Source organism: Hoplias malabaricus, chromosome 4 (assembly GCF_029633855.1).
Source record: "Hoplias malabaricus isolate fHopMal1 chromosome 4, fHopMal1.hap1, whole genome shotgun sequence".
In the NCBI taxonomy this organism is placed as follows: domain Eukaryota; kingdom Metazoa; phylum Chordata; class Actinopteri; order Characiformes; family Erythrinidae; genus Hoplias; species Hoplias malabaricus.
The window spans coordinates 951,187-966,747 of NC_089803.1; the positions used below are offsets into that span (position 1 = coordinate 951,187).

General features: G+C 41.4%; 1 protein-coding gene across 1 annotated transcript in view; it reads left to right on the forward strand.

Moving 5' to 3' along the window:
• LOC136694204 (zinc finger protein 850-like) overlaps positions 1 to 15,561 on the forward strand; it is a 142,589-nt gene that overhangs the window by 41,438 nt on the left and 85,590 nt on the right. The window contains exon 3 of the mRNA XM_066667584.1: positions 2,465 to 2,472. Within this exon, the coding sequence (XP_066523681.1) occupies positions 2,465 to 2,472 (8 nt within the window). The remainder of the gene's footprint in view (positions 1 to 2,464; positions 2,473 to 15,561) is intronic.

The following is a 15,561-nucleotide window of genomic DNA, read 5'->3' on the forward strand; positions in this document are numbered from 1 at the left end:
GTTAAATGGTTTGCCTTTCTTAATGCGAGGAACAAAGAGTAGATGGGCATCCTGTGAACGAAGTGTACGTGACGGGCGATAAGGTATGAGAAGTTCAGTAAGATGCTGCGGGCCTAAACCATTTAGAGATTTATAAGCTAAGAGGAGTATTTTATAGTCAATGCGAAATTTTACAGGTAGCCAGTGTAGGGACGAGAGAACTGGGGTGATATGTTCGAATTTTCTAGCTCTAGGGAGCACACTGGCTGCTGCATTTTGAACTAACTGAAGCTTGTGTAACGCTTTGCACGAGCTCCCTGCCAGGAGCACATTGCAGTAGTCTAGACGTGAAGTTATAAAAGCATGCACTAGTTTCTCTGCATCTTTTAATGATAAAATATGCCGAATTTTGGCAATATTGCGTAGGTGGAAGAAGGCGGTTTTGACTGTATTGGATATGTGGGTATCAAATGTGAGAGTCGAATCAAAGGCTACCCCTAAGTTTTTAATGATGGCATTGTGTTTTACTGTTGAATTATCAAGATTAATAGCAGCATTTCTGAGTGAATGTATCTGAGTATCTGTACCTAGTAACAAGACCTCAGTTTTATCAGAATTTAACATGAGAAAATTTTGCATCATCCAGTCTTTAATTTCAGTTAGACATTCTGTTATTTTACGTAGACAAGCAACATCATTGGGTTTGGCTGATATATACAGTTGTGTGTCATCAGCATAACAGTGGAATTGAATCCCATGCTTACGGATTAGTCTACCCAGTGGCAGCATGTAGAGTGTGAACAATACAGGGCCAAGCACTGATCCTTGTGGAACACCATATTTAACTAAAGTATGATTAGAGGATTTATTATTCAGATAAACAAATTGATAACGATCGGATAAATAAGATCTGAACCAAGAGAGGACAGATCCTTTTATTCCTACCAGATTTTCCAGCCTATCAGGAAGCATCACATGATCTATGGTATCAAACGCTGCACTAAGGTCAAGCAGCACCAGAATAGAGATATAGCCCTTATCATGTGAAAGGAGTAAGTCATTAGTTACTCTTGTTAGAGCCGTTTCTGTGCTGTGATTTGGTCTAAATCCAGACTGAAAAATGTCATGAATGTCATTGTTTTGTAGATAAGAGCACAACTGCTGTGACACGACTTTTTCTAGAATCTTAGCAATAAAAGGGAGGTTTGATATCGGCCTGTAGTTTGCGAGTACAAGAGGGTCAAGATTGGGTTTTTTAATAATTAGTTTGATTACCACTAGTTTCAGAGGTTTTGGTACATATCCAATGTTGAGGGATGAGTTTATTATTGTGAGCAATGGTCTAATGACTTTAGGTAAAATTTGTTTAATTAATTGTGTTGGTACAGGATCCAGTAAGCATGAAGTTGATTTAGATGAGCTAATTAAACTAAGCAAGTCATTTTCATTGACAGAATTCAAGTAGTCTAAGTGCACCTCAGAGCTGGCGGGGGGGTTCATCTACGAGAGCCGATGTGACTTTGGACTGATTTTGGATTTTGAGGCGAATGCAATCAATTTTATCATTAAAAAACCTCATAAAGTCATTGCTACAGAAATCAGAGGGAACAATGGGGTTGATTTCCTTTTTGTTTCCAATTAGATTTGATACAGTGCTAAAAAGGAATCTAGGGTTGTCTTTGTTGTTTTCTATAAGGGAAGAGATGTACTGTGATTTGGCTTTAGATAAGGCATGTTTGTAGACGGTGAGGCTGTGCTGCCATGCAATTCGGAAACATTCTAGTTTTGTGTGTCTCCATTTACGTTCATGGTTACGAGCAGCCAGTTTTAATGCATGCGTGCTGTCACTGTACCATGGAGCAAGCCTTTTCTCTCTATATTGTTTGGTCTTGACTGGTGCAACACTATCTAGGTTTGTACACAATAAATGTTGTAGGTTGTTTGTAATGAGCTCAAGGTCATTTGGGTGAGTTGGAAAAGAAATGGTGGTAAGGTCTGGAAGGTTGTTGATAAAATCACTAACTGTTGAGGATGTTATAGTGCGCTTTCTAATATAGCGTGGTTGTGGACAAATATCAAAGTTTAATGCAATTTCATATGTGATTAGATGGTGATCAGAGATGGTCTCATGTAGCGAGAGATTGGATAGATTCTTTATCTCAATGCCCCGTGTTAACACTAGGTCCAATGTGTGTTTGTATTGATGAGTGGGCCCAGTAACATTCTGAGTGAACCCTAGCACATCCAAAATTGATTCAAATGCAATTTTAAGTGGATCATGGTCCTTCTCAAAGTGAATATTGAAATCACCTACAATTAAGGCCTTTTCTGATAACTACACTTGAGAGAAAATCAGCAAATTCACAAAGAAATTCTGTATAAGGGCCAGGAGGACGATAGATTGTGATGAGCATAAATGAGTGCTGCCTTTTTGATGCAGTGACTTTAAGTGTAAGTACTTCAAAGGATTTAGTATCATAACTAGATTTTTGTGTTGTGTCAATGGTAGGGTCATAAATTGTGGCTACACCACCACCACGACCAGATGTTCGTGGGCAACTGTAATAGCTGAAGCCAGGGGGAGTGGACTCATTTAGGGCAATGTATTCATTGGGTTTAGCCCATGTTTCGCAGAGACATAATGCATAGAGTTTGTTATCAGTAATAATATCACAGACAGTGAGTGCTTTGGATGTTAGAGATCGTATATTTAAAAGCCCTAATTTAATGCTGGAAGTGCTGAAATATTGCGTTCGCTGCAGTGCCTTGGTGTTAATTCTAATTAGGTTGTTAAAACTGATTTTTGGGCGTTTGTGATAACACGCTTTGCGGGGAACAGACACAGTCTCAATGCTGAAAAATTTATTAGCGTTAATCAGAGTGGGTGATATGGACATGCTACTCATCATACTAGCAGTAGAGAGATGGTCAGGAGGAACATTAGGAATTTTAATATTACTTACCTGCTCGCTATCCATTCCACCTACCTGACTGATGTGACTGACTCACGAAAGCACTCCCAGTTGTCGACGTAGTCCACGCCGACAGTGCCGCACCAATCCAGGAGCCAGGAGTGGAGCCCGAAGAGCCGTCGCATCCTCGACGGTAGTTGGGCAGGGGGCCAGAGACGATGATCCTAGCATCCGTCTTCTTCGGGGCGGTATCCAGAAGCGAACGGTAGTGCTCCTTCAGGACCTCGCTGCGGCGAGCGGAGATGTCGTTCGTTCTTTGGTGCTGGAGCAGGTGAAGGCCAGGAGCTGAGCACCTCAAACCGGTTGGCAGAAGTGAAGACTGGCTGCAGTGCAGGGGGGGACGGCCTTGGCTTCCCACGCCCACGCTGGCACTCCCATCCCGGTGCAGGCGTGTAGATGGGTACCCCCGCAAATCGCCGCGGCAGAGGAGCCGGAGAGGTGACGGCCACGTAGGAGGCGTCGCGGGCTGCCTCGTGTCTCGTCTTCTCCCGCCGGAGCTCCGTCTGCTTCTCCAAGAGACGCTGAATCCGGCGACCGAGCTGCTCGAGCTCCGCGCCGAGCTCAGAAAGGGCTCGTTCCTCGGCAGGCGCCATGAAGAGAGAAAAATAAACAATGAGAAATAATATGTACGAAAAAAATGAAGTTAAGAAGCACGGTGGGTTAGGAACGATGAAGACAGCACACTAGGATAAGCAATGCCAAAGAATATGCAATAGAGATTGTAAATAAACGTCTAGAGGACTAAAACAGCGACAAACAGCAAACAATCTCAAATTAAGCACGCGAGTAGTCAGCCGGAAGTGACGTACCTGTGACGTTGTTGGTGATAGTAGTATAATTCAATGTCCAAGTGCATTAAAATAAAAAAAAAATGGTGGGTACTCCTTAAATCCTTAGACAAAAATGCATTAGTTGTAATTTCCTTTAAATAAAGAACCCTTGTAGAACCATTATTTTTAAGTGTGTAGGCATTCCACTGTTTACAGATGTCACATCGTGTCTGTACAACATCCAAAAAAATATTCTGATCAACTATCAACAATCATTGTATTTGTCTTCTTTTAATGGTAAGCTGGTCAAACCACACAAAGAACATAGATAATGTAGTGGATCTAAAAGGATCTAAAATCCACAATGAGATGTTTGTTTTCAAAGTTTAAAACAATATATCAGTTTTCAGTGTTATGTCTGGTGTTGACCTTCAGTTGTAATTTTCTAACATCCTTTAAAAGTAAGTCACATAAATCAAACAACCATTTAATATTGTGTGCTACCATGTTTTTAAATGGGTTACTTTGATGAAGGGTTTGCTTTCAGGTCTTCACGCACATTGAGTATTACAGTTCAGTCACTAGTATGTGCGCACATAAATCTAACGTGCGGCTAGTTTAACTGTGTTTTCTCAAACGGCGACTGGCTTAGCCGCAGTGAGCTACTGATAAGCACGATTTCCTTCACTGATGACTAAAATGAAAGTGATCATTTGCACGTTCCTATAGACGTTGCAAGCACGCTCCCAAGAGGGTGTTCTCTTGGCAGGGGCGCCAAACTCGGCACAACTCCCTCAAAGCTAGCATGTTTCCCGTAGAGATTAAACATCACCCCCTCCCCATTGTTCTGCGAAGCTGGCCTCAAAAGTTAGCAGCCTTTTTCGATGGTAAACAAACAATTAACTTGTGCATTAAATTTCGAAAAACAATTAACATCTCTACCTAAGATAAGTTAGCTAGTGTTTAGAGTCCTCTTACTTTCGGTAACATTTACAGGTGGTTTAGACGTCGTCTTTGCATCTCCTTCATTTTGCTCTTTTAAAAACTGTAAAGACTTCCCACATGAAAAACAAAAGCGTGCCAACCGGCTAAAATGACTCCCACAAAATGGACAAAACATGGTTTGAAATGACCACCCCAAACTCCATTCACTTCTTCCCCGCGAATCAGTTTGACTGATAAATGTCAGCAGCACTTCCTGTGTAATGTACCTACCCTTTCCGTCTGATTTGCTGTTTGTAAAAGTGTTTTGGCCTTTTGTAAAAGTGTTTTGGGCTGGTAAAAGTGTGTTGGCCTTTTGTAAAAGTGTTTTGGGCTGGTAGAAGTGTGTTGGCCTTTTGTAAAAGTGTTTTTATTTTTGTAACTTTGTTTTGCCCTTCACGGCCACCGTAATAAAATCATAAAGCTGTAGTGTATGTTGTATATACACCGTGATATAAATATATATTTTATATATATTTATATATTGTGTTTGTAGCGTTGACCTTATTCAAACTCTTATGATTACTGATATTTGACTAATGATAGTAATTAAAATTTTATAATTGGCTTAAGTAATTAAAACGTTAATAATTAGAAATTTTCAGACTTTTAATTAACAGACTCCACACACTGTGATTTCAAATAATGGAAATATTTATTAACAAAAAGAATATTTACTTAACATAGCATAATCTCAAAATCTCACAGCATCAACGCAGGAGAAGCCGATTCGAATTTAAAGATAAGCTAGGCACTAGGACTTGTGACTAATGTATTGCTAACTGAGGTTTTACTTAGTGTATAAATTTATCAAGGGACTTTATTAGGCACCAGTTTCTGGAGAGTGAATGAATGAATGAAATTTTGGCTTGCTTACTCTTTTTGCCGTTTTCACCGAGCCGTCGAGTCCCGCTGTTTTAACCTCCGTGCTCTAAGGGTTGCTTCTTGTCCTCCCCGCGTCGTTGAAGGTAGGCCCGCTGGGAAGGAGATTCCTTCCAGGTTGAGTCAGACACTCTCGGCCTTAGACGGGTCGACGTTGATCGGGGGTTCCCTTTTACGGAGGATTGCAGGCTTGGCTGGTCTTTCCCTTGAGTGGGGTGGCTTCTCAGAGTGGTTAGCTCATCAGTCGAGTCTCCAGGAGCTGTGCCCTCAAAAGTCGGTTTATAACGCTAATATATCCGTTATCAACTAATCTAAAGAGGTGATATCTTATTCTGGCCATGAATGAGTTTCACCTGCTTTGATCACTCGTGAGATTAAACTTAGGTTGGGCGATAAAACATAAACACAATAAAAAGAACAAAGGATTATTCAGAATTACTCGACGTGACTGGTAAATATTTTTCCACACTCTAGCTTAGCTCAAGACATCTCCTGGGTAGCTGAGCGAGGTCCTTTAAAGAAAAAACGTCTCGCTTGGAGAGGTTGAAAATTAGAGAGAGAGCGTGAAGCAGAGTTCGAAAGTCAAGAGTGCAAGAGAGTTCAGAAGTAAGAGAGAGCAGCAGTATCAGAGTGATTCGGAAGTAAGAGCAAGAGAATGAGTCGACACTCTCTTTTCAAAGGTAGCGCGGTCACGCCCTATTGGGAGGTGTCCTTCCTTTGATTGGATCTGGGGTCCGAGGCTCACGTGACTTGCTTCACATTTCAGAGAGAGAAAGGGGGGGGGGAGAGGTATCAGAGAGATTCAAAAAAAAAAAAGAAGAGGAAAACTTTGTGTATACCAAAATTTCTTATACATGTTTGTGACATATCACAATGAGTGTCCTGGATTATTAATATATCTGCTTATCTACGTATATAAGTATCTTGGGTACGTTATGATTACGTCCCACTACAATATCATGTAAGAAGATATTAATTCGTTTTCTTAGTTAGAGACAGAAACTTTCTTTCATGATTGAAAACAGTAATACACATCACTTCATTGGTTGGTAGATGTTCATCTGAAGACACAAAGAGTGACATTCATACATATCGCGTACACATATTCATCAGAATTTGATTATTTCCGTTATGTATCTAAGCGACCTCAGGCGAGACGTAGTTTCGCCAATGTCCACTTGGGGTCGCTCTTGGTCCATGCTGTTCGTCCTGTGCGGATGATTACCGGGAGGTCAACCCGAGTTCAGTCAGTTTTACCATCTGGGGCCGTCTGTTTAGTAGGCCTGAGATAACGTTTCCGTCGTTTAGGCACCACTCGTCATAAAACGGGATTGTTACTCATAGTTATTCCCCACTTTGTTTGTTCTCCCCTCTGCCTAAAAGCATTATAACTGGCCTGTTATCTTTCATCCTAAGGAGGATGAGGAGGGGGGGTGTAGCTGGAAAGTGTCCTGCTCAGTCTTTGATGAGAGTTTGTACGCACACACAAAATTCTGTTGAATGTGGGTTCTGTTCCAAACAAAAATCCTTGTTAGAGTAGAGAGTTTTTCATTTCTCTATTCGATCCATACTCCACTACAGTAGTATGTCATTCCTCTTGGTAGTCTCTACTGCTGATGGGTGTATGGAAAAATAAAATTAAACAATTTCAGAAAGATAAATAATTTACGTGTTCCATACAATAATGACAATACACAACTATAGTCTCATTTGTTGCACTAATTGTTTTTAATTAATGCATAAGTCATTTGCATTCAGTGATACAATTATGTTCATTATTGTGAGTAAATCTGAACTACATATTATTGAACTAATAAAAGAAGAATGTTTGATGGTCATTTCATTAAACTTTATTTATACTCCTGATATGATGGTGAGGGTAGCTAGCATAAAACATTACCATCACAAAATCAAGTGTCAAAAGTCATTTATTGAAAATGTATGAAAAGCAAAGTATGTTCATTACAATAGAGGCAATCTGCAGTATTTAGACAGTAATTTAACTGACACAACATACTATCTACAGTCAATGAACAATTTTCCTCCACTATGTTCATGATGTCCCCATCTTCGTCCTCCTCGCCACTGTCCAGAACTTTTTCTGTGAAAGTAATACAAAAGTACACCTTAACAACATAATTAAACAAAAATCAATAGATGATAAACAAAGAAAAACAATATAACACACCATCTGGGTCTATCCCAATTTCATCCAAGTTCTTGCCATGAAACTCCTTGTGCAAGTGCCATTAAAACTTTACTGATCTTGGCAAGTTGCAGGGTCTTCTCCGGGAGTCGATAGAATTCACGTTGGATCCTGATATCATGTCCAAGGAAATTGGCCAGCTGGTCCATCTCTGTATCGGTCATGTTGAACACTGTGGAAAGTGTTGCGGCATGCTTTCATAGTCTGTTCGATATCAGTGACTTTAGACATTTGGCACCACACACCTGTGCAAAGCCACGGATACAGTCTGAATCCCTGAAATGTGTCATAGCATCTGGTCTTGCAAACATATAACAGTTGTCCTTCAGAACGCCACAAGCCTCTCTTTGCTTAACAAGGAGTTCCAATGCACAGAGAATTTTTGGAGTCAGTAGAACTGGAACAGGGCGACCACGTATTCCTCTGATGACAATCCTTGTGAAATGTCTACAGAGTTTTTTTCCACTTCAGAAAGCGCCCAGTCTACATCCTCGTGAGGATCAGAAGTGTCTTGTGATGAAAAAGCAGACAAGGGCATGCTTGCCACCTCTCCTTCCCTGCGCTGGTTGAAGAGAATAATCTGGGCCAGACACACCCTTGCCAGCTCCACCCAGGCTTTTGTAGAAGGACAATCAGAGAGTGAATTGTTCCACACATCTGTGTTTTTTGGACATCTTCAGTAAAAGGCATGAGGGTGGGCACATTCCACTTTGCTTCCCTGATGTTCCTTGGTGCCATAGCCGAGATCCGCTGTCAACATATCAACTTCACAGCTTTGATAGTCTCCATGTACTTTTTTGGATTTATGAGTGTCGTTACCACGACGTATTAATCTTATATCTAGTCTAAACTATAATACTTAAAAGAATAATTTCAAATAAAAGTTTCTAGTTCTTTTTTAAAAATCCTTGAAAGATGAAGACGACTTCTTGGAAGATCAGCAGGCTCTTTATTTTCTTAAAGAATTGGAGAGCAGTCTCAGAAGCCTCCTGCAGACTCACTCACAATGAGATACCGAAAACCACAGTTTACATACACTTTTTGGCGTGAGGTCATCTCGCCCCTCCTATTAGGTTGCATTCCATAGGACCCCAATTAAAAAGGTATCCTTATCTTCTAAGGATGTCTTATCTTGCTGTACCAAACACTCTCATGCTACCATTTGCCTTTTTTCCCACAGAGTTCAGGCCTGAGTTTTAAACTCAGGTAGCCCTTCAACCATTTTAATAATTATTGTCATAAAACTAATTTGTTTAAAATAATTCTCCTGTCTTCATATTATTTGTTTATTACAGTCACATGTTTTCTATATTATTTGTTTATTGCAGTCACATGTCTGTATATTTTTGCCTCTGGGGAAATGTCCCATGCCTGATCTATGAATAAGTGAATTCTCCATCATTCCCCCCTTTCACGACTACTAGTCGTGAACCACTGCATCTTCTTATAAGTGTAAATAAAGGTGCTGTCAGGAATCACGGAGTGGACTGACTGAGGCGGACGCATTTGCTAAAACGCGGACAGTTTAATAAAGCAAAACAAAGACAAGATACAAAGGAAACAACAAAACACGAAATGAAACGAAACTATCACAGAGACAGACTAGACTGGGGAACGAAACGACGACGAGGGAAACTACGGAGACAGACAGATAACATGACCGACATGACAAAGGAGAAATGAGAATGTGAATGAAATGAATGACAAACAGGACACGAGTCAAGAGGGCTTAAATACTAACACAAACGAGACACACCTGGACAGATAACGAGGGGACGGGTTAACAAATGACAGATGAGGCGGCGGAACAGAGGCGGGACGAGGGCGGAGACAAGGACATAAACAAAACATAGCCATGTGCTAAAAGCACATGGCCAGGGACAACAGACATGACAAGACGAAGGCGTGACAGGTGCATATATGCATTTATATAGTTGTTGGTATACAGTGTGTATAATAGCTGGATATATGTGTCTGAATAATGCAGAGTATTGGACTAAAAATAAACTAAGTAAAACATACCATAATATATCATCATTCCTCCCCAGGCAGGTCATACTATTGTATGATAGAATATTAGGCAGGTACCCTTAATAAAACACATCCTAGCACGGACGGCCATAACAACTTTTATAAATGTCGACTGTCCTTGGACAAACTGTCCCTGGGTGATTTTAAGAGTCAGTCAACACTGGAGTCTGACACAGCTTATATTCTTAGACCATGCTCATCAAGCAAGCACAAACCCTCGCTTGGTTAATAGGTCCATAATGCTAAATCGTCAGGCCCTCCTTTCACCCATTACATGGGCATTTCACGACTGCTCAGGCCTTATAGCCCAGTCTTCACACCCTTTCACAGTTTTTGGGGTTTATCAGCCAATAACCAATATGTCAAATTACATCCTACTATTGACTACCATACAATCCAGAGTCTATCTGGGAGTAATGTATATGTAAATATTTAGCAAGCTTAACTATCCCTGTTCCTAATAAACAAGAATGGCATGTGTAACTGCATTTTCTCATGAGTAAATACAAATGAATATATGGATAATTGAGTACAGCAAATAATAACAAAAAGAATAACATATGAGTAAATACATGGATAACATGAATATGTTGTCTTCTACCTATTGTGGTTTTACATCACGTGGATAGGCACGTTGCTGACTATAGGGAGAGGTTCCCAGCACTTCACCTCAGTCAGATGAATTGACGATCCGAGTACGTGTAAGGTCGGACATGACATGTCACACGAATAGTTCGAGAAGATCCACTGGATTGTACAGGTTGAAGTACGGGATATTGTCCTGTGAGTCCAGACATAATCTTACCCACCATGCTGTGAATAAATGGTATAACACAACTTCCCAATAAAAACAAAATAAGAAGAAACAAAAGCAAAAACATACCCATTCTAATCAACCCCGCTTTCCATTGGCCTGAAAATAGCCAAGAGAACGTCACATGTTCATCTCTCAATTCCTTTAATTGTGTCATAAATTTAGTGAAATTACCATCTTCAGCAGTGTTCATAGGAATATAAGTACAACACTCTTCTCCAAACAGAACACAAACACCATCATCTGGAGCTCTCATAGAATCAATAGCAAACCTATTTTGTACCACCATTTTAGAAGTTGCATCTATCTGCTGGCCTAAAGAAGCCAAAGCACCAATAGTGATATTAATAAACCTTTTCTGGTTGTACCAAATATAATTAATCCAATGGGCATTTTTATAAGTTTCATGCCATGGAAAAAAGGCTACCCAATTGTCAATACTAGAGTGAGACATTACCATGTGTTCAGGTACGTGAATTGGCACTCTAGAATATGTTAAAGTAGGTCTTGAAAATATAGTGTCTTTACCTGCAAGCCAAGATGATACATCTCGCTTGTTCCGAGCTGTTGGTATGTGTACATGTAATAGTGCAACCTGACCTGATAAAGTAACTGGTGCACAACATCCTTTCCAGGTAGGAGCTAAAGATTGAGCTATTTGTTTACCATTATCACAAACCCAAAATATATCAGCCACTGCTACTGTACCCTCACCCAAGTCTATGTTCAATAACTTTATATTACTGTCCAAATCCCAACCTCTACTATTTAGCTTTCTCCTGCATCTCCACAACAAGCAGATTAATGGGCATACTGTAGACTTATTTACACATTAAGCTAAACCTCCCAATGGAACAATTGATGGGACCCCTTTTTTAGAGTAACATGCTATGCAATTATTGTCAACATTCGTATGAGCTGTGAATTGCAAATATTTATACAACATGTTCTGAGTGGTGTACATTGTAACTACCTCACCTTTATCCTTTTGGCCATTTTTAGTCTCTGAATCAATAGTTCCCATTAGCATGTACCATTCTAGGGCTTCCCATTTGTGAATGACTACTCTGTGTGAATGATTAAGGTGTATACTTTCATAGCACATCAACTAATCACAATGTGCACTAACAGTGAAAATCCCACGGCTTGAACATTGTGAGTTCTTTTGAGTTCCAGTTGAGTGGAACTTTTACGTGCAACCCCTTTATGTCTGTAATTGTCTATCTTGGACTGATTCAGGTGATGTACCATTATTAGTGCCAAGGCACAACGTATCTTATGAAACTGTTGTCTTGGTTTTGTTGAAGCTGGATTGACACAGTTTGGAATTTGAGTACAATTTGATATACCTGGCTTATGTTAAGCATGTCATTGACCTCGTGTACTTCTTATTACCTCTCATTTCCTGGTGAAAAACTTGATGTCCCCATGCATACCTGCTGACTATTTATTGGACAATAGCATTCACAAACTAATCCTTCTGATGTATTCCAGGTCTGCCTCACTGCAGAATATGTTACAGATAAGACTACTGCTCGCTTCTCACGTTTGAGTGAAATTAGATCTGGACCTGTGTAATTTATTCTAATCTATGTGAATGTGTTTAGTGGTGTGAACACGTGTATCATTCAAGTTACCTTGTGGGTCATAATTTGTGTAAGAAATACCTGCAGACAGAATGATTATCACAATGATACTGGACAACATAAACAATACACAAGTGGTTCCCCTCAGTCCACAAAGTCCAGGATGTCTAAATGAATGTCAACCAGGCATAATGTCAAAATAAACAGTCAGAGTTAATTAGTTGTTCTGTTATTTTGTTACTGCAGCAGAGGCGGCGCTTGGCTCACACCTCAAACGGAGCTAAAAAAATAAAAATAAAAATGAGTCTGGATGACTGTTTGCCAGCCATTGCTTAGACTCAACATCAATCAGTCAGAGTCATCAGCTGATGGTGGTGTAGCTCTAGTGAAGCTCCTAGGTACTAGTCTTTGTACTCTGCTTGGACCTGGCTCGATGACGTCTGGTGCTGGTGTTGTTTTGTCCCTTGCTTCAGCTCCTGTGTCTGTGCTTTGTTGTTGCACAGTGGATGTAGCTGATGGGAGTGTGTTTTTTTTTTCTTCACTTGACATACTCTTGTAGTTATTTTTGCAATTGTTCAAGGTTGGGGCCACAGGTGGGTCCCTTCAAATATGTTACTGGCATTGGTTGACCAGTTAACATTTCATGAGGCGTTAGGTGAGTGACTCTGTTGGTTGACATTCTCATGCTCAGCAATACTAAAGGTTTTTTCCTGTTTTCTGTTTACTGTCTGCCATAATCTTTGCAATCTTTGCACAAATTATTCCATTTTGCCTTTCTAATCTGCCTTGTGACTGAGGATGATAAACACACCCTAGTCTGCGTTTGATTCTCAGTGCTTGTGAAATTTTCTAAATCACTTTGTTCACAAAGTGTTAACCATTTATGCTAATTGGCTTTACTGGTTCTTTATTTACCATTGTTAAATGGGCAGACACTCGAATGATACGTTGCCGCCCGGAGGGCTTAACGATCGGCCAAAGGTTATCTAGAGTAACCAAAGCAACCCGACCGGAGCCGGGAGGGTTTTTCGGTTCTGATAAATGCACGTATCCAGGGGACAGGGGCCGGGAGAATATTTCACGCCGACCCCCAGAACCCTTCCAACACTTCGTTTGCATGCATTAGCTCTGGAATTACCACAGTTATACCAAGTAACGTGTGGAGCGATCAAAGGAACCATAACTGATTTAATGAGCCATTCGCAGTTTCACTGTACCAACCGTGTGTACTTAGACTTGCATGGCTTAATCTTTGAGACAAGCATATTATACTGGCAGGATCAACCAGACCGATTCCCCTGGATCTCAAACCCTGGCTGAGGAAAGAGAGGGGGGGGGGGGCGCTTGGTAGCAGTCAGGTGAAACCCCAGACAGAGTTACCACAAAACCCACCAGCGAAGAAGTTCGAATGCGACCCCCCCGATGTGGGGGTCTGCAATCAGCTCCACAACTTGGAAAACGTATGATTCTCGCCCGGACGGTGCAGGCTAGGGGCCGGGTCCTTCCCTCAAACGGATCCCGACCCTAAGGCACCACCGACGCAGACATTGAATGGACCTACTGTTGCACAAGGCAGGGAGGATCGTTCTAAGTACGGTATTTCGGCTTAGAAGCCTGCCCCTGGTGCTCCGCGTATGCTGAGCTCAAACGGTCGTAAAGGACGGCCGTTAAGGAAAGAGAATGGAAGAGAATCCTGGCCCCCTCAAAGCGCGAGGAGGTCGGCAATAGGTTTACGGTTCGCCCCCGAGCCTACGGAAGTCTGCATTTAAGAAGACGAAGGGCCGCCAAACCGTTGGACGACCCTGCGAACTTCCAGCCGCTCCGTGTCACCTCTAATGCGCTCTTTGCCCCCCTGGCCATTTCCAGCGGGGGGCACGGTAGTACGCTCTCACGTCCCGCTCAGGAGGGGAAAGGTCGAGAGATCCTACGGACCAGCGGATAACCGCCGGCCAACGCCTCGGGGGTTATGTGGCCCCCTTCGACTCGCGCATGGGCAAATGTATGGGTTTAAAAAGGGGGAAGTCCTCATACGTTCGACCCCCCGGTGCCCAGGAAAGTTGACCCTTCCCGGGCATGCATATCGAACGAATCATCAGTTGGAAAATAAGATGGGGTTTTTCGAGGATAAAACGGGGGTAACCCCTCATACGCTCGACCCCCCATGCCCAGGAATGTTGTACCTTCCCAGGCATATATCGAATGTATCATCGGGGTGGAAACGGGCTTAACAATTGACGGGGCGGCCCGTTCCACCCGCCCCGCAAGTGGGCAGTTGGTCGGAGGCCTATCGACCTCAAGGAAGTACCCAATACCCCGTGATACGAGATCCGGGGTTGGAAGTTCAACCTTTAAGGTACCCGGTCAAAAAGCGGACCGAGTGGGAACCAACACAACCATAAATTTATATATATATATATTTTTTTTTTAAACAATGCAGCAGAAGCACTGAGACCAGTGTAGCAGCAACAGCAGCACAGCCCAGAGATCAGAGCAGCAGCAGCACAGCCCAGAGATCAGAGCAGCAGCAGCACAGCCCAGTAATCCAAGTACATCTCGCTGCAGCCTGTAGGTCCAACTCCGCCCACACAAATTCCCTCCATGTCCAACCCACCCACGTCCAGCCTCAACCTCATGTTCAAGAAGCACTGTGTGGCTACTTCTTAACCTTTTTTCCACGTCTCGTATTCATTATTAGGCTGTACAATGGGGGATTTTTTTTTTTTCATTTATGATCTCAATTTTTTTATTGTCAACAATTGGTAGACTGTATACAGCTAGAAGGTTTCACCTTTCACACCTTTCATTTAAATGTTGTTCACCCAATAATTGTGCTACATAGTGTTAGTCACAGCCACAAAGGCTGGTCTCATCAGTCCTGCATTTAAAGATTTAAACTAGTGTTTTGTCATCTATGATGTACTGGATGGTTAGTAAGGTGGTATATTAAAACGGCAAAAGGTTTTAAAATCCAGTGTTATTAAATATAGGCCACTGAGCAATGAATTATTAACTATCATAATAAAGTATAAACTGACTAATACTACTTGTGTATGTATTTAAACTTCTTCCAAAAAGATTCCAAATACAGATGACAATCATTCACAAAGGATAGTGGTGCCACTAATTTCATACCTGATCATTATAACTCCTTATATCTTTGTCAAACGGTAATTAGCCAGATTGTTAATAAAAATAGAAGACTGTAGAGACAGTGTCAATTACAGTATTTCAAATGCCTAAGTGAGGAAAATGCTGAAATAAAATGTAGAATACAAGTGCAAATTTCCAACTGAGCAGGACTGGATTGATAAAAAGAAAGTGAGAAATGCATTACACACCT